The sequence below is a fragment of the Phyllostomus hastatus genome, unplaced genomic scaffold (genome assembly GCF_019186645.2).
Source record: "Phyllostomus hastatus isolate PE091 unplaced genomic scaffold, TTU_PhHast_1.1 phas_scaffold_1066, whole genome shotgun sequence".
Taxonomy (NCBI): Eukaryota; Metazoa; Chordata; class Mammalia; order Chiroptera; family Phyllostomidae; genus Phyllostomus; species Phyllostomus hastatus.
In genome coordinates, this window is record NW_025334004.1 from 14,656,314 (window position 1) to 14,674,078 (window position 17,765).

General features: G+C 53.5%; 1 protein-coding gene across 6 annotated transcripts; it reads left to right on the forward strand.

Annotated features, from left to right (window-relative positions):
• Positions 1 to 345: 345 nt before the first annotated feature.
• Positions 346 to 17,045, forward strand: MFSD13A (major facilitator superfamily domain containing 13A). Of its 6 annotated transcripts, none has more exons than XM_045854685.1 (10): positions 352 to 449; positions 6,956 to 7,008; positions 7,651 to 7,893; positions 8,276 to 8,358; positions 8,911 to 9,363; positions 9,492 to 9,615; positions 10,202 to 10,298; positions 11,067 to 11,238; positions 11,318 to 11,511; positions 16,222 to 17,045. In XM_045854685.1, the coding sequence occupies exons 3-10, from the start codon at positions 7,726 to 7,728 to the stop codon at positions 16,482 to 16,484; spliced, it is 1,554 nt and encodes a 517-aa protein (XP_045710641.1). In that variant the 5' UTR covers positions 352 to 449; positions 6,956 to 7,008; positions 7,651 to 7,725; the 3' UTR covers positions 16,485 to 17,045. The 6 variants fall into 6 exon arrangements, with proteins under 6 accessions (XP_045710646.1, XP_045710641.1, XP_045710644.1 ...); XM_045854688.1 differs by having other exon boundaries at positions 361 to 449; positions 6,981 to 7,008; XM_045854686.1 differs by lacking the exon at positions 352 to 449 and adding an exon at positions 453 to 587.
• The last annotated feature ends 720 nt before the right edge of the window (positions 17,046 to 17,765 follow it).

Consider the following 17,765-nt stretch of genomic DNA (forward strand, 5'->3'; position numbering starts at 1 on the left):
AGCACTGATGCACAGCGGGCAAGTTCAAACGTTTACGTTCCCAGGCTCGCTAAAGCAAAAAGAGAGTCATTTCCTCATCCTCATCCTCCTTTGATTTAGCAGTTTGACTCCTTTGATTCCATTTTGTTTACTGTCTCCTCAGACTGAAATGACATTAAGCTTTGAGGAGGGGATGAGCAGGTCAGGGGTCCAGGCAACCTGCCCCCTTCTTGCTGGCCTCCGCGTTCTTTTTTTTTTGGTCCCTAAGGGCAAGCGCCCATGACAAATATGGCGGCGGCAGCCTCGTGCGCGGGCACCTACCTGCCAGGCGGCGGTCCCGGAGCTCCGCAGAGCCAATCGCTGCGCGGGGGCGGAGGCGGAGGCTGGGGAAGCAGCCCCGGGTGCGCAGGAACGCTGGCTCGCACCTGGTTCCGGGCAGCCGCGATTAGGAATCGGTTGCTACGATTGCGGTGAGGGGTTGAACGCGGCGAGGTTCAGGGGCAGGAGCGGCCGGACTGGGGGCCAATCCGACCCGGAGGACAGACCGAGGGGGACGGGAATGCAGTCCTCTCTGGAAGTCCCGGGGGCTGTCTGCGGGGATGCCCGAGGTGATCAGGTTGTGGGTTGGGAGAGTCGGTGGGGCAGGGTGGGAGAAGCTCAGGCTCGAGCGGTGAGGGTGGAGTCCCTGCGCTAGGGCTCCCTGGGGCCGGGGTCGCCGCAAGCTTCGGGTCCGCATCCATTTCATCAGTGTGAAGACCCGTGACTCGGGTGACGCAATAGAACCACTTGGGGAGCTTTAAAAGAACACCATGCTGGGCTCTGTCCCTAGAAATTCCGCTTTTATTGGTCAGGGTTGAGGCCTGGGCTTGAGCAGGTGATGTTAACGTGCAGACTGGCTGGACAATCGCCACGTGCTTCAGCGGCAGCTCCTGAGTAAAGAGCTCCTGGGTTGACCCCAAACTCCTCAGTGGCTTGGGTAGTCCTAGGGTGAGGTTGCTGACCCTCGAGCGCTGCTGCAGCAACCTGCAGGGGAGGGAGAGGGAGGGGGAGAAGGTCCCTCCGCCAACGAGGCGGAATTTCATGTCTAGCCTGAGGAGGAGGGCAGGCCCGCCAGTGTGGGTTCCCCCAACGGTCCGGCCGGCAGGGCCTTGCTGTGGGGAGACTGGGCAGGAAGACAAGGCTCTGGGGTGTGAAACAGGAAACACAACAGGTGACTCTGAGGTCCGCTACTTGTTGAGAAAAGGACACATCTAATAGTTGTGCTTTCGTGAGACACCTCTGAGGAAAGGCTGGGAGTGGATTTGTTTCTCCCCCTTCACAGGTGTAGGAATAAGCTCAGATAGCTGGTTAGTGGTAATTTAGACGACCCTGGGCTCCCAACCTCAGATTTGCCTTATTACTAGCTCTCCCCGCTGCACTAACTGCTTCTCATGCAGCCTCTAGTCTTCAAGGGAGTCAGAAGCAAGCACCCACTTCCTCTGACACCCCTCCCTGCAGGGGCCCTGTCTGGCACCCGTGGTTTCCTCCACCAGATCCATCAGCCCCACTCACCCAACCAGGGAGAAGCTATTGTTTTCAACCTTTTCCAGCCTTTTATCTCCCAGAAGCCTGATGGGGGAAGAGGGGAGAGTTTTACATCATGCCAGGGGGCCTTTCCAAACAGGTCTGATCCCGTCACTTCATCGCCCCATCCCGTTGTCTCGCAGTAGAATCTTGTGTGCGCGTCACCACAGCCCCCTGTCTAGTGTCTTCCCACCTCCCTGCCCTGAGCTCTCTTCCCGTATTGTTTCTGCGCTCCTTAGCACGGTGCTGGGCACATGGTAGAACCTTAATAAACGTTACTTTTGTTGTTATCACTAGTCCTCTTTGTGTACCTGTTGCCTTGCCGTACCTGTTCTGCTCAGCAGGGTACATGATGATGATCTTGATGGGTTCCCACAGCTGCCAATTTCTGACTCCCTACAGCCGAGCAGCAGGCAGAGCCCAGGGGCAGAGTCGGGTCTGGGCGTGGCACTCTTCAGATAGGTGCTGCTCTTACCTGGGGCTGGGCAACGCTCACATTGGCCTTCTAGGGGCGAGTCAATCCCACATGTATTAGTCGAGCACCTGCTGTGGTGAAGGAGCCTGGCGGAGGCAGGGAGCAGAAGTCAGAGGAGGGTCTGACCTCGCCTTGCCCTTAAGGAGCTTGGGGGCCCGAGGACAGTAACAGGCATTTGGATCCTGATACAGGAGCCGAGGGATCTGAAAAAGAGAAAGAGCACCTGACTGGGAGTCCTCAGGAAGGCTGGTGCCCCTGACCTGCACTGACCTGGGCCTTGAAGAAGCAGGGTTTGATAAGATGGTGGGGGGAGGTGGGCGCAGTGACGTGAGAAATGCTCAGATGTTTTCGTCAAAAACACCAGTTTTGAATCTTGGCTCCAGCACTTAATACCTCTGTGTTTTGGGGCCAGTTGCCCCGTCTGAGCCTTGGTTTCTTCATTTATAAAACGAGGATGGAGACAGTAACCAGACTTGTCAGGATTCATGGTAATAGATATAAAAGCCTGGAATATCCTGCACACCCGAGGAATGGGACATAGTTACAGCTAGGGTAGCGAGGCAGAAGAAAGAGCATGAAGAAAGGTGTGGGGGTGGCATTTAAAAACGGATCCGAGGGATGCAGTCTGCGCAAGGCGGCAAGCAGCATCAGTGTTGGGGGCTGGAAAGACAACCTCAACCAGGGCTTTGGCAGAAGGGACACTGACTGAAGCCCTTTAAAGATCATGAAACCAAACTCCAGAGACTTGAAAAAAAGTGATAATTGCTACTGTTTAGTGAGGGTCTTCTGTGTGCCAGACATGATGCTTGGTGCTGTGTCTACCTTTCAAATTTCAGCCCACAACAGTTTAAGTGGTTGGCTCTATCATTTCCACTTCATATTGGGTTGGCCAAAAAGTCCATTCAGGGTTGTTTTTTTTTTTCTGTAAAATAAAAGACACATTTTTCATTTTCACTGATAACTTTATTGATTTAGATATTTTGAGTATGTCGGCTATCTCCTCCTATTGGCTTTTAGTGGGTAGAGGGCAGGGGTGCTGCTAAACATCTTCCAATGCACAAGACATCCTTGTAGCAAAGAATTATTTGACCATAATGTCAATAGCACCAAGAAACCTCGCAAACCACTTTTGATACGTTCGATCTCTCATAGCACCTTCTCCATACACTGCACAAATCTTGTTTGGCATTTCAGTTTTTATCTTTTTTGAAATAATAGAGCATAACACACTGAAAATATTGTGTATTTTCTTTCATCTTTAATATTAAAATGGCTGCACAAAAATTTGCCAGAAGTGTTTTAAATGTATGCTGATATGACAGCTGTCACAATATAATCCGACAAAATTGTTTCAAATAAAATTAAAAACAACTAAGCACTAATGGAGCCACTGTACAGAAAAAACTACATGAACTTTTCAGCCAACCCAGTAGATGAGCCTGAGGCCCAGGATATTCCCCTGCTGCTACCGTGATCCGTTGTAAGTGAGTTTTTTAAAAAAGCCAGTTTCTGAGCATCTTCCATGTGACCGGCATGGTGCTCAGGCTTCTTGGACATCAGTTCAGTCCTCCCGGCACTCCTGCAGAGGCAGGCATTATGACTCCCTGTTACAGGTGAGAAAACTGAGGCTCAGACTGGTTAAGGGACTCGCCTGAGGTTACACTCTTAGCAGGAAGTGCATTTGGCATTAAACCCAGGCCCTTCCGATGGCACAGCCATACCCTTTCCACCTCATGCTCTCTGGGAGGTTTCCTTCTCCTGTTGCCCCAGCATGGGGGCCTGCAGCTCAGCCCCTTGCCTGCAGGGTTCTAGCAACTTCTCTAGCAACCGGGGCGTGTCACGAGACATCTGGGTGGGAAGGGGAGCTTCACTCCCTTGGACGAAGAAGGCTTAGGAGGTGAGGTAGGGAGTTCTGATGAACCCCACCCCATCCTTGTGTGGTGGGGAGGGAAGGCTTGAGAAGTTCCCTAGTAATACTCTCTAAAGCACTCTCCACACTTACCGTGCTAAGTGCTTTAGAGTCTTTTCTCATGGACCACTAACAATGATAGCCTTGGGCAGGTTGGCCTTGTATTACAGATCCAGAAACAAACACAGAGAGGGGAAGCTGACTGCTCTCTAGGGCGCGCAGGGGCTGAGTGGTGGAGTCAGGACTTGGAGGCCTCCAGTGGGTCTTCTTTCAGCTATGTCACTTAGAAGGCAGCCAAGGAAACTCGCAGGGTGACAGATGTGTTCGTGATCTCAGACGTGGTGACGGCCTCACAGGTGCACACATGTTATAACTGGTCAGACCGTACCCTTTGAAGATGTGTAGTTTTTGTATGTCAATGGCACCTCAATAAAGCTGTGAAAAAAAAAAAACATTTCCCAGCAACTGTTCCTTCAGGGGCTCAAGGCTGTGGGGAGAGGCCACCTGGCTGTCTTCCTGCTTCGGGGCAAGGCAGGATCACTGTGGCCTGGGAGAGCTGCTCCTAGACTCAGTGGCTGGTTTCAGGTAGTTTGGGCTGCTTCTCCTCTCATTCCTGCACCACTAGGCATATTCTGGTGTCAGGCTAGCACAACATTGGGAGTGCATGCAGATCTCTTGAGTGATTGCCACTCGCTTCCAGCGAGTCTAGAGTGACCCCAGTGAGATTCCCTCCTGTTCTCCCAACAGAGCCTCTTTCTCACCGGTCAGTCCCTCCCCCAGCAAGAGTGGCTGAGCCTCGCCTATTCTCCCGGGGGCGGGGGGGGGGGGTGCGGGAGTTGGAGGGAGGAGACTCAAGCCCTGCCTTTGAAATCCTGAGTGGAGGCAGGCATGAGAGTCTGCTGTGCGGGGGCGGAAGGCATGGTCAGAGCCCAAGGAGTTGGAGAAGGCCTCCTGGGTGCGGACGGTGCTGGCTCCTGAAGGGTGGGTGAGACAGAGGTGGGGAGATGGGGCTGGTGCCTGCGGTGGGGGGCTCCGGCAAGAACAAAGGCCTGGCCAGAGCAGAAGGTGGCTTGAAGATCTGAGGCAGGCCAGCCTAGACAGGCTGGGAGAGGCCAGACAGCAGAGGCCCTTGCAGGCTGGGCGGGGAGGGGAGGCCAGGTGGGCGACAGGGGAAGGACAGTCCAGTGGGGCCAGCCCTGTTGGACCGGGCCTGGAGTCGGCTCTCCAGGGCCCGACCCTGCTGGGAAATAGAAGTTTTGGCCGTGTGTGTGAGAGTACGTAAGAGTGAGGGAGTGGGTGCACACACATGTGTGAGCAAGGACATGCAGATGAGGCCAGTGGGCAGGCTTGGGTCACAGGCACTCGTGGAGGATCAGCCCCTGAGGGTGGGTGTAAGTCTCTTAGGGCTGCCATAACAATCCACCACAAACCGGGTGGCTTGAAACAACAAAAACTCTCTCACGGTTCTGAGGGGTAAAAGTTAAAAATCAAGCTCCCTTTGGAAGGAGGATCTAGAGCAGGGTGTCCAACCCAAGGCCCATGGGCTGCATGCCCCCCAGGATGGCTATGAATGCGGCCCCACACAAAATCATAAATTTACTTAAAACCTTTTTTTTTTTTGCTCATCAGTTTTTGTTAGTTTGTGTATTTAATGTGTGGCCCAAGACAACTCTTCCTCCAGCGTGGCCCGGAGACGAGCCCTTGCTTGTCTCTCCCAGCCTCCGTGGCTGCCCCCGTCCGTCCGTCCGTCCGTCCGAGGCACTCCTTGAGGCGGGGGCTGAGTCGCTCCAGGTTCTGCCTCATCTTCCCCTGGCCTGCCCCCCTGCGCGTGTCTGTCTCTGCGCCCGAATTCCCATCTCCTCAAAAGGACCCCAGTCGTGGGATCAAGGCCCGCGCTGATCCAGTGTGGTCTCATTTTAACTTGTTTACTTCTACACAGACCCTGTTTCCAGATGAGGTCACACAGGTACTGGGGGTTAGGACTTAAACATATCTTTTTGGGGGCCTGCGATTCAATTCACAACAGGGAGTTTGAGAGAAGGAAGCCCCCAGAGCTTCCCACTGGGGGTCCGACAAGCACACACGGGATTATTTTCCTGACGTGAGAACAGCAGCTTGGAGCCTTAAAAAGAGAGACAGACTTAATGCCCCTGTTTAAAGTGTGGTCATGGACCAGCAGCATGGTGGCACCTGCGAGTCTGTTAGAAATGCAGAGTCTCAGGTTCCTACCCAGAACTACTGAGCCAAAATCTGCGTTTTCATGGAGTCCTCAGGTGACTTGAAAGCACATTACAGGCTGAGAAGCAGTGGTGCTCTGTTAAAAATCCGGCTTTTACGTACTTTCCCACCCGTGACGGTTGGTATAGCCTGCCAGTCTCCGCACGAGTCCACCTGGGTGGAAACCAGACACCCAGAGAACACCTCTGTTCTCTCTTTTCACGTAACGGGTTCTTGAGTTTCTCTCCCATGGGTCAAGTTTACCCATGTGCTTCTGATTTCTGGAGAGCGTTGGGCTTGCTCAGCCTGTCCCTTTGTTGCGTTCTTGGACTATGTCCAACTTTTATTTTTTTCTTAATTAAACTGTTCTTTTTTTAAAAAAATTAATTTTGTTTTATTTTATTTTGTTTTATTTTTTGTTTTATTTTCCTTTGTTTTATTTTTTTAGAAAGAGGGGAAAGGAGAAAGAAAGAGAGGGAGAGAAACATCGATGTGCAAGAGATACATCAATCCATTGCTTCTTGTACAACCCCCAACTGGGGACTTGGCCTGCAACCCAGGCATTTGCCTTGACCGGGAATTGAACTGGCTACCCTTTGGTTTGCAGGCCAGCACTCAATCCACTGAGCCACACCAGCCAGGGTGTGCCCAACTTTTTGCTGTTTATAAATGTTACTGCCATGAACATCTCTATACACATACATTCCTTTGGGATTAGTTCCTTGAGGTGGAATTTCTGGAATTAAAGTGCATGAGCAGTAGAAGCCTCTTATTGTATTTTATCACTCTTCTCTGCCTGTGGAACTTGACAGGTCTCTCTCCATCGACCACACATAGGACCCTGATTCGGGAGGCCCAGTGGCAGGTAAGTCTTTGGAGCCAGACAGGCCAGCGTTCAAATCTGGCACATTTCTGCTGTATGACGTTGGGCAAATTACTTAACGCATCTGAGTTTGGCATTGCTCTATAAGACTGGTATACACTTTGTAGGGATATTACAAAGAAAACAATGATGTCTCCAACATCCATTTATTGAACACTTTCTGGGGGTTACTTCGTTTAATCTTTAAGTTTCTCTGTAGAGCAGGCGTGATCATCTCTTTGCCCAATTACAGAAGAGGAAGCTGAGGCTTGGGTGAAGTAGCTTGGCAGTCACACTGTAGGTACATCATGTGCCCAAACCCAAGGTTGTAACGAAGGCCATTAAGGTCAGATAGCACAGATGAGAGAAGATACTGAGCTCACAGCCCAAGCACGGTTGGACCGGGCTCAGCACTCGGTGGCCCCCTGCCTTTGCTTCCCACGCCTTTATCGGCTTCCTTGAGTTACTCCCGGGTGCGGCAGCCAGGGGCACTGTTTCAGCTGTACCTCGTTAACGATCCCCCAGCTCTGTTTTACGTGCAAACTTTCTTCCAGTTGGAAATAAGTTTTAAAATGACTCCCAGGTCTGGGGTTTGGAGCAGAGCTAGCTCTGATCTTTGTAGCTAACTGGCTCCTTCTTCCCCAGGGACAAGGATGGCCAGGCTGTTCGTGGTCACGAGCGCTTCTCTGCTCCTCCTAGGCTGAGGCTGGGCTGGCAGCCATGGGGCTGGGTGGACCCCAGGCCTGGCTGTTGCGCTTGCCCACAGCCATTGTCTATGGCTCCCTGGCCCTCTTCATCTCTGTTCTGCACAACGTGTTTCTGCTTTACTATGTGGACACCTTTGTCTCGGTGTACAAGATCAGCAAAGCTTCCTTCTGGGTCGGAGAGGTAGGTCCGTGCTGGGGTGGGAGCTGGGGAGATGGCAGTGCTGAGTCCCGCCCAGCCAGGAGCTTGGGGCAGGCTGGGCTGCCCACTGAGACCCAGCAAGAAAAGCTGGAGCTGGAGGCCTGGGTGACTCCTCCGTGGGGATTACACCAGCTCTGGCCACCATCCTGTGAGCCAGGGACTGTCCAGTGCATTCACATATATTAATTTATCAGCTAAGCCCTGCATGGGTGGGAGTTTGATGGGGGTTTAGCAGAGGGACTGACCTGAGCAAAGATTTGCAAGCTGGTGTCATCTTAGAGGGGTGGTGAGCAGGCTGGGTAGGGAAAGCCCTGGAGAGCAGGCTGCCTGGAGCCCACCTGCCCCGTCTCCCCTCTGCCCGCAGACGGTGTTTCTCCTGTGGAACAGCCTCAACGACCCCCTCTTCGGCTGGCTGAGTGACCGCCAGTTCCTCGGCTCCCAGCCCCGGTGTGTGTCTTGGGGAAGGCTCATAACTGGTCCTGTCCCATCTCCTCTTCCCCAGGGCTGGAGGACCCCCACCTGTGTTTGTGGGAGGTGAAGAAAGGGGGACCATTTTTAGCTGCTCTCCAGGCTTCCTCCCTTCCCCGAACTCCGGGTAGACTCTGTCTAGGTCAGAGAAGTGGCCGTGCCTAAGTGCTGGCCTTGGCCACCTGGGGGAGAGACCGACCCAGCTCTGCTTGCCTGGCCCTCGGGACTGGGCACAGCATCACCAGCGCTCGGCTGCTCTGGCTGCTTCCTTCCCCCCATCCCTGCTTCAGCCCATCACTGCCCCCAACCCTGACAAAAATGGGTATCACATCCCACTTTGGCCCTTGGCCCTGGCAGGCAGGCAAGGGGCAGAGGAGAGCACCCATTGGTGAGTTGTGTTTCCTAAATCAGAGGCTGAGGACTTGGAGCTCATTAGGACCACCCTGGGCTCTGTCCTTCGGGGGTCTGGGCAGGGAGACCTGGGCCCAAGGCTGCAGGGGCATCTTCCAACGGCCCCCCTCTCCCTGTCAGGTCGGGCAGTGGGCTCTCCTCCAGGGCCGTGGTGCTTGCACGGGTGCGGGCACTCGGCCGGCATGGGCCGCTGCTGGCGCTGTCGTTCCTGGCGTTCTGGGTGCCCTGGGCCCCTGCCGGCCTGCAGTTCCTGTTGTGCCTGTGCCTCTACGACGGCTTCCTGACGCTCGTGGACCTGCACCACCACGCCTTGCTGGCGGACCTGGCCCTCTCAGCCCACGACCGCACCCACCTCAACTTCTACTGCTCCCTCTTCAGTGCGGCCGGCTCCCTCTCTGTCTTCGCCTCCTACGCCTTCTGGAACAAGGAGGACTTCTCTTCCTTCCGTGCCTTCTGCGTGGCGCTGGCCGCTGGCTCTGGGCTAGGCTTTGTGGGCGCCACACGGCTGCTGCAGCGGCGGGTTGAGGCGGCTGGTAGGGAGCCGGGGTGTCCAGACCTGGCTGTGGATAGCGGGTGAGTGGCCAGCACCGTCCTCCGTCTGATTTCAGTGCCAGACCTCCTGTCTGATGCGTGGCTGCCCTGGGGCCAGGAGTGGCTCTGGCCCAGCCCCAGGCCGCTCTTGACTCCCCTCTGCCCCCCAGCCTGTGTGGAGAGGAGCTGCTTGTGGGCGGCGAGGAGGTGGGCAGCATCACCTTGGGCCAGTACCTCCGGCAGCTGGCACGTCACCGGAACTTCCTGTGGTTCGTGGGCATGGACCTGGTGCAGGTATGGGAGCAGTCGCCCCACCCAGGATGGCTAGGGTATGGGAACACCTTTCTCAAAAACTGGGAAATCAGTTCTGGGTCTTGCGTGACGACCGCAGGGTGATTGGAAAGCAGGACTCAGGTTGGGTAGTTAAAGACCTGGATTCTCGCACCACCTGAGCTCCTCACTTCTTGCGTGATCTCGGGCCAGTCTCAGCCGCTGGGGGCAGCCGTGTCCTGCAAAGCGAGGGTATGAAAAAGGGGTGTCTCTCCAGGAACTCCATGACAATCTTTTTAAAACATCGCGTGCCACACCAAAAACACATGTAGTATATAAGCTAGCCACATTTAGAAATAGTTTTTAGGTTATTAAGCTTGTTTTACTAAGGCGTTTCTAATTGCAAAGAAAAACCTTTTAATTGGTGGTAATGACAATTCTACCACTGCTTCTGTTAGCAAAATTAGATGCGCACCCGGAATTGGTGTTATGTTTCGCTCTGGCATGTTCCATGCTGAGGGGCAGGGGGCGGGGCGGTGAGGGCTGCCCTTGCTCTTGCTCCCGGCTCCCCTTTCGCCCCAGCGGCCTCCTCGCTGCCACTTGGTTCCAGGTCTTCCACTGCCACTTCAACAGCAACTTCTTCCCCCTCTTCCTGGAGCAGCTGCTATCCGACCGCATCTCCCTCTCCACCGGCTCCTTCCTCCTGGGTGAGTGAGCGTCTTGGGCAGGCTGGGTGGACAGAGGCTTGCACCCCGAGCCTCTCGCTCGGCTGCAGGCACGGCCCCCCCACCCCCGCCCCGCCTAGCAGGGTGGGGGAGGGCAGACGCTGCTGTGGAGGTGCGGCTCCGGCCCCCAGTTCTGCGTTGCTGAGGAAGGGGCGGAAGCCTGGTGTGGGCACGAGGGGGCGGGGCTGCTCTCAGGGCGGTCCTCTTGGTGCTGGCGCCACCCAGAGGCGGTGGGGCGCAGCGTCTGGGTGACAGCAGAGACTTAGTCACTGTTGTGGATGTAAGACCTGGGTGTAAGTATTCATTACGTACTTACTGATTTGTAGAGAGAGGGGAAGGGAAGGAGAGAAACATCACTTGGTTGCCCCTCGCACGCCCCCCACTGGGGTCCTGGCCCGCAGCCCAGGCAGGTGCCCTGACCCGGAGTCCAACTGCCAGACTCTCGGGCGGCGCTGAACCCACGGAGCCGCCCCAGCCAGGGCGAAGCCTTGACTGCTTACTCACTGTCCGGCCTTGGGTGGGTTTTACTTGGTCTCTTTGGGTTTCCATTTCTCATTTATAAAGCAGGAATAATAATAGTACTTAATGTTAAAAGGCCGAGAGGATCGAATAAAAGGGTGCAAATTCGCTCTCAGCACAGAGCCTGGCACGTGGTTATGCCGCCTCTGGTTCCCTCGATCGTTAAAACGTGGGGGGAAGATCGTGGAAGTTGCCCCCCGCCCCTGACAAGGCCGCCCCACTTCTCCTCAGGCGTCTCCTACGTCGCCCCCCATCTCAACAACCTCTACTTCCTGCCCCTGTGCCGGCGCTGGGGCGTCTACACCGTGGTGCGGGGGCTCTTCCTGCTCAAGCTGGGCCTGAGCCTGCTCATGCTTCTGGCCGGCCCCGACCGCCCCGGCCTGCTCTGCCTCTTCATCGCCAGGTAGGCCCCGCCCTCCCGCGCCCCCACGCCTCTGACCCCCCGCCCCTCACTCCTGCCTGCTTTCTCTCTCTGCTGGCAGCAACCGTGTCTTCACCGAGGGCACCTGTAAGCTGCTGACCTTGGTGGTCACCGACCTGGTGGATGAGGACCTGGTGCTGAACCACCGCAAGCAGGCGGCCTCGGCGCTCCTCTTCGGCATGGTGGCCCTGGTGACCAAGCCAGGCCAAACCTTCGCCCCGCTGCTGGGCACCTGGCTGCTGTGCTTCTACACAGGTGAGGGCCAGGGGCTGGCGAGGGGCTCTCGAGGCTCCAGCGGGTGCAGCTGAGCTGGCGCACCGACTAACAAGGCTCTCGGTCCAGGAGGGGGAGAAGGGCTGACATGGCTGGGGCTGGGCCACCCTGGGCTGCTGTGCCTCCGCTGCCTCTCCCTGCAGAAGGAGGAAAACTGGGTCTCCGATTCTTCTGTTCTTGCATTCGTGGGCTCAGCGAATGGGTGTGCAATACTGTGTCTGCCAGGAGCTGTGCTGGGTGCAAGGGCGGTAACAGCCAGACACACACGGTCTTCGCCATCCTGAGGCTTATATCCTCGTCAGGGTGCAGGGGGCTGTGGTGACACACAGCCAAACGGGAAAATAGCGGTAGTGACAGTGCAGTGGTAAAGACAGGGGTCTTCAATAGTCGGGGTTTTGCTCGAGATTGTTTCATTATAACATTGACAAGATACTTTAGGAACTTAACTCTTGTTTATATTAATTAGCCTATGGTAAAATTGTTTCATTACACATTGTTTCACTTAACGTCACAGAACCTATTGACGCCACTGAGTGAGGACTTGCTGTAGTGTGACTGAAAAGCTACTTAATGTGGTCTGGCAAGGTCTCTCTGAGGAGGTGACACTCAGGATGTAAAATGAATGGGAAGGATTTGGTCTCCAAAGATCCAGGAGTGCTTAGATGGCTCTGGGTAAAGGCTCTAGAGAGCAGGGTGTAGTTTGGATTTTATTCTCAGTTCATAGAGAAAGTATTATTGGCGAGCTCTGCCTCCTGGGAGCACGCCTGCGCCTTTCCCTTCCCTGTCTTCTTCCCCCGCAGGCTTGCACCTCCTAAACTCCAAGGGTCCCCGCAAGACTTGCAGTCAGGGGAGCGATGGGCAGCAGCAGATCATCCAGGCTCACCCCCAGAACCCGTCCCTGAGGCCCCTTTTCTCTGATTCTCAGTGAGCCAGAGCAGCCCGGCCTAGGCTCTCTCCTGTTGCTTCTCCGATCCTGGGCCGTACTTCCTTATTTCACTGTCACCAGCTTTCACAAGCATACTCTCAAAAACAAACAAACAAACAAACAAACAAACCCAAAACCAAAAATATAAGAAACAATTGGAGGGGTTTTAAGCAGGGGGTGACATGGTCTGACTTTTTTTTTTCACTTTAATGATTTGAGAGAGGGAGAAAAACATCGATTTGTTGTTCCACTTATTTATGCAATGATTGACTGATTCTTTTTTTTTTTAAGATTTTATTTATTTATTTTTAGGGAGGGAAGGGAGGGGGAGAGACAGAGACAGAGAGAGAGAGAGAGAGAGAGAGAGAGAGAGAGAGAGAGAGAAACATCAATGTGCGGTTGCTGGGGGTTATGGCCTGCAACCCAGGAATGTACCCTAGCTGGGAATCGAACCTGGGACACTTTGGTTCCCAGCCCGCGCTCAATCCACTGAGCTATGCCAGCCAGGGCGACTGATTCTTTTTTAAAATTATATTTTATTGATTATGCTATTGCAGTTATTTTGGTTTTCCCCCCTTTGTCCCCCTCCACCCAGCACCCCTCAGTCCCTCAGGCAATCCCACACCATAGTTCATGTCCATGGGTCATGGGTATAAATTCTTTGGCTTCTCCATTTCCTGTACTGGAATTTACATCCCCTTGGCCATTCTGCAATTACCTAGTGGTACTTGTTAACCCCCCCACCTCTTCATCCATTCTCCCCCACACCCCCCTCCCATCTGGCAACCATCAAAATGCTCTGTAGCCACGATTCTGTCTCTGTTCTTGTTTCCTTAGTTTGCTTTTTAGATTCAATTGTTGATAGAAATGTATTTATTGCCATTTTATTGTTCATCATTTTGATCCTCTTCTTTTTCTTAAATATATCCCTTTAACATTTATTTTTATCTTTTTAAAAAATATATTTTATTTAATTTTAGAGAGGAAAAGGGAAGGAGAAAGAGGGAAAGAAACATCAATGTGCAAGGGAAACATCAATGGGTCCTCTCTTACACACCCCCAACTGGGAACCTGGCCCGCAACCCAGGCATGTTCCCTGACCGGGGATTGAACCAGCAACCCTTCAGTCTGCAGGCTGGCACTCAATCCACTGAGCCACACCAGCTAGGGCAACATTTCATATAATCATGGTTTAGTGATGATAGACTCCTTCAGTTTTTTCTTGTCTGGGAAGTTCTTTATCTACTCTGCAATTCTAAATGATAGCTTTGCTGGGTAGAGCAGTCTTGGCTGTAGGTGCCTACTTTTCATGACTTTGAATATTTCTTACCATTCCCTTCTAACCTGCAAAGTTTCTTTTGAGAAATCAGCTGACAGTCTTATGGGCACTCCCCTGTAGGTAACTAACTTTTTTCTTTTGCTGCTTTTAAGATCCTCTCTTTATCTTTAACCTTTGGCATTTTAATTATGATCCGTCTTGGAGTGGGCCTCTTTGCATCCATCTTGTTTGGGACTCTGTGCTTTCTGGACTTTTATGTCTATTTCCTCCACCAAATTAGGGAAGTTTTCTTTCATTATTTTTTCAAAGAAATTTCCAATTTCTTGCTTTTTCTGTTCTCCTTCTGGCACCCCTATGATGTGAATATTGCAATGCTTGAAGTTGTCCCAGAGGTTGCTTACACTATCCCTGTTTTTTGTTTTTAATTCTTTTTTTCTTCTTGTTCTGGTTGGTTTTTTTTTCTTCCTTAAGTTCTAAATCATTGATTTGATTCTTGGCTTCATCCACTCTACTATTGTTTCCCTGTAAATGGTTCTTTATTTCAATTAGTGTATCCGTTGTTTCTGACTAGATCTTTTTTATGCTGTTGCAGTCATCACTAAGTTCCTTGAGCATCCTTGTAACCAGTGTTTTGAACTCTGCATCTAATTGATTGCTTATCTCCATTTCGTTTAGCTCCTTTTCTGGAGTTTTGACCTGTTCTTTCATTTGGGCCATGTTTCTTTGCCTCCTCATTTTGGCATCCTCCCTGTGTTTATTTCTATGTGTTAGATAGGGCTGCTTTGACTCTGTGTCTTAGTAGTGTGGTCTAACATAGTAGGTGTCCTGTAGGGTCCAGGGGCACAGCCACCACTATCACCCAAACTAAGTACTCAGGGTGCACCCTTTGTGTGGGTTGGGTACACCCTTCTCTTGTAGTTGAGCTTTGGTTGCTGTTGGCAAATCAATGGGAAGCATTTACTCAGGCCAGTCGGCTGCAAGGATTGGCTGTGACCACTGACCACCAACCTCCACCATCCGTGGAGGATCACTGTGCAGGGGCAGGGTGGTGGTGCTCCGACGTGGCCTGTAGTTGTCCACTGGGTGCGCTGGCCCTGGGGTTTCTCAGGTGATTCAGGCCAACTTCAGTCCCCACCTGTGTTTTGCCTGGAGCCACCCTGCCTGAGCTATAAAGCAATCTGAGATGGCTGCTACTTGTGCTGGCCTTGGAGATTCCCAGGTGAAGCCAAACTGTGAATCCAGGCTGGCTGCTACTAGAGCTGGGCCTGGGGCTCACTGAGGCCAGCTGTTGCTTGTTTGAGAGGATTTAGGAAGTTGTGAAGCAGGAACCAAGACCAGCCATTCATATGGAAAAGCAGCTTCGGAGGGCCTGTAAGTTGGGTGGGCAGAGTCTCTGGGGATCTCCAAGATGGATCAGTGTTAGCCGGGTTGATGGAGTCTCAGGTATGGCACCAGCTTGCTGGCTCTGTGGAGGGGAGGGTTTAGCAAAGGGACAATGGCCTCTGCTTGCCTTGATGCCAGACACTTCAGTTTCTTCTTTTCAAGCTGTCAGAGGGATTGAGTGTGAGTAGGGGAGTCCATGTGTGTGTTCTTTAAGAGGAACTGCTTGGGATTCCAGCAGTTTCTTCCACTGACTCAATCCCTGCTGGTTTTTGCAGCCAGAAGTTGTGGGGACTTATCTTCCTGGCACTGGAACCCTGGGTTGGGGGCCTGGTGTGGGGCTGGAACTCCTCACTCCCGAGACATGCCTCCCGCATTTTTATCCATCACACATTGGGTGACAGGCCAGCCTGTCCCACGTCTGCGCCCTGCCTACCAGTCTGGATGGTTGTGGTTTCTTTAATTCCGTAGTTGTCAGACTTCCATTCAACTCGATTATTGATGGTTCTGAGTGATGGTTGTTCTGTGTTTTAGTTGTAATTTTGATGTGGTTGTGCACAGAGGCAGGCCATGTCTGCCTACACTGCCATATTGACCAGGAGTCCCCATTGGTTGATTCTTGTGTGTACCCTGACCAGGGGTCAAACCTACAACCTTGGCATATGGGGATGACACTCTAACCAACTGAGCTACCTGGCCAGGGCCTGATATATATTTCTAAGAGCTGGCTCTGGTTGCTAAATGGAGAATGTATTGTAGGGAGGCAGTGGGAGAAGTGATGGAGGCTTGGACCAGGGTGGTGCTGGGGGCTGGAAAGAAATATTCGGGTTTGGGATGTGTTTTGGAGTTGGTAGAGGTGGAGGATTGGCTGTCGGGGAGCGCTGAAGTTAACCAAGGAATGTAGGGAGACTTTAAGGCCTTTGGCCCCAGGCCATTGGGTGGATGGTGGTGCCATTAACCAAGAAGTGAAGAATGGGAGAAGCAAGGCTGGGGGAGAAATGAAGAGTTGTGTTTTGGCCCTGTACATGTATCATTTGGGATGTGGCACCGTGGACTTTGCAGGAGCCCAGGGCTGACCCTGTTCCTTCTGCACGCTCTCTTGTCCTAGGTCACGATCTCTTCCAGCAGCCCTCACTGATCCCTGTCGGGAGTGCCCAGCCCTGGCCAGAGCCCCCAGCCCCGCCCCCCGCTCAGGCCCCAACGCTCCGCCAGGGCTGCTTCTACCTGCTGGTGCTGGTGCCCATCACCTGTGCTTTGCTGCAGCTGTTCACCTGGTCCAAGTTCACGCTGCACGGGAGACACCTGCACATGGTCAAAGCCCAGCGCCAGAACCTGTCACAAGCCCAGACCCTGGACATTAAGACAGTGTGAGAGGTGCAGCAAGGCCACCCTGAGGAGGACACTTCCCATAGCTCTGGGCAGGAGCCACTTTTGCCAGCCCGGTGTCCTGCTCCCCTGCCTTCCTTGGTGCAGCTTGGAGGCCAGATGGCAGAATGGGCTCCCCTGGGTCTGAGCCAGGGGTGTCACTGGGTCTGAGACCCTGCTTGGCTGCCTGGCCCAGCTTGGGCAAGGGCTGAGCCAAATTTGCTCAGGGACCTGCTCCCCGCTATGGGGCAAGAGTAAGAAAAGGACCGAGAAGGGATGGGATGCCCTGTGGTCACATGGGGCTGCCACAGGGCGGCCTATCCCACTACCTGGCTGGGGCTGGCACTGCCTGTAGGCTCAGGAACCACTTTCGATACCACACAACTGCCCCCTTCCATCCGGTCGTGGGAAGCTGACTGCAAACCCCACCAGCCCCGTCCCTCCACCCTTCCAGTGGGTCCTCTGCTTCAGCGGTGCCTGAAGGAGCATGCCCCCACTGCTGGAGGGCTCCCCTGCCCCACCCGGCCCCTGAAGAGATTCAGTTCATCAGACTATTAAAGTCGTTCTGTTCCCACTCCCGAGGTCTGTGCTGTGTGTGGGAGTGGTGGGTTGGCAAATAGGATTCCTCACATAACACGAAAAGCACTCGGAGAGCATTTTCCAAAGGTGAGTTGGGAGGCCGCCCACATCCGATTCATGGCGGTCACAGGGAGAACATGTGGACCAGTGATTGCACGGGCACTTGGGAGCAAAAGGCCTTCAGGTAGTAGCCCCGCTGCTGGACATGGTGGTCAAGGAAGAGCGGCTGCTCTTAGGCCAGCAGTCCTCAACCTTGGAGACACCAGGGAGCTTTAAAAAGTGATGTCTGAGCCCCGTTCCCCAGGATCCTGCTCTCGTGGGTCTGGGGTACGGCCTGGGCACGCGGTTTCTGGGAAGCTCTGGTGATCTCACCTCTGCTCTGGGCCAGTGTTTCTCAGCCTTGGCATCCAGGCCTCTGCTTAGATGCCAGGAGCACACCCTTCCCGCCCCTCTGTCCCCCACTGTTGTGACCACCAGATGTTTTTGGGCATTGGCAAATGTGTAAGGGTGGCAAAACTGACCTTGACAGAGAACCACTGCTCTGGACCAAGGATTTGTTGGTCTGCATAGTGTCTAAGAATGTAGGCTCTAGGGCTACGCTGTTGAGTTCAAATCCTAGCTAATAAGGGGCAGTGCTTTGGGAATTATGTGACTTCTCTGTGGTTCTGCTTCCTCATCTAGAAAGTGGGTGATAAAAATACCCCATGT

Bases quoted from the DNA above. Each gene is read 5' to 3' on its own strand.
- MFSD13A (XM_045854690.1), top strand. From the start codon at position 7,726: ATGGGGCTGGGTGGACCCCAGGCCTGGCTGTTGCGCTTGCCCACAGCC. The intron at 7,894-8,275 runs GTAGGTCCGTGC...CTCTGCCCGCAG, and splicing joins CTTCCTTCTGGGTCGGAGAG to ACGGTGTTTCTCCTGTGGAA. The intron at 8,359-8,910 runs GTGTGTGTCTTG...TCTCCCTGTCAG, and splicing joins TTCCTCGGCTCCCAGCCCCG to GTCGGGCAGTGGGCTCTCCT.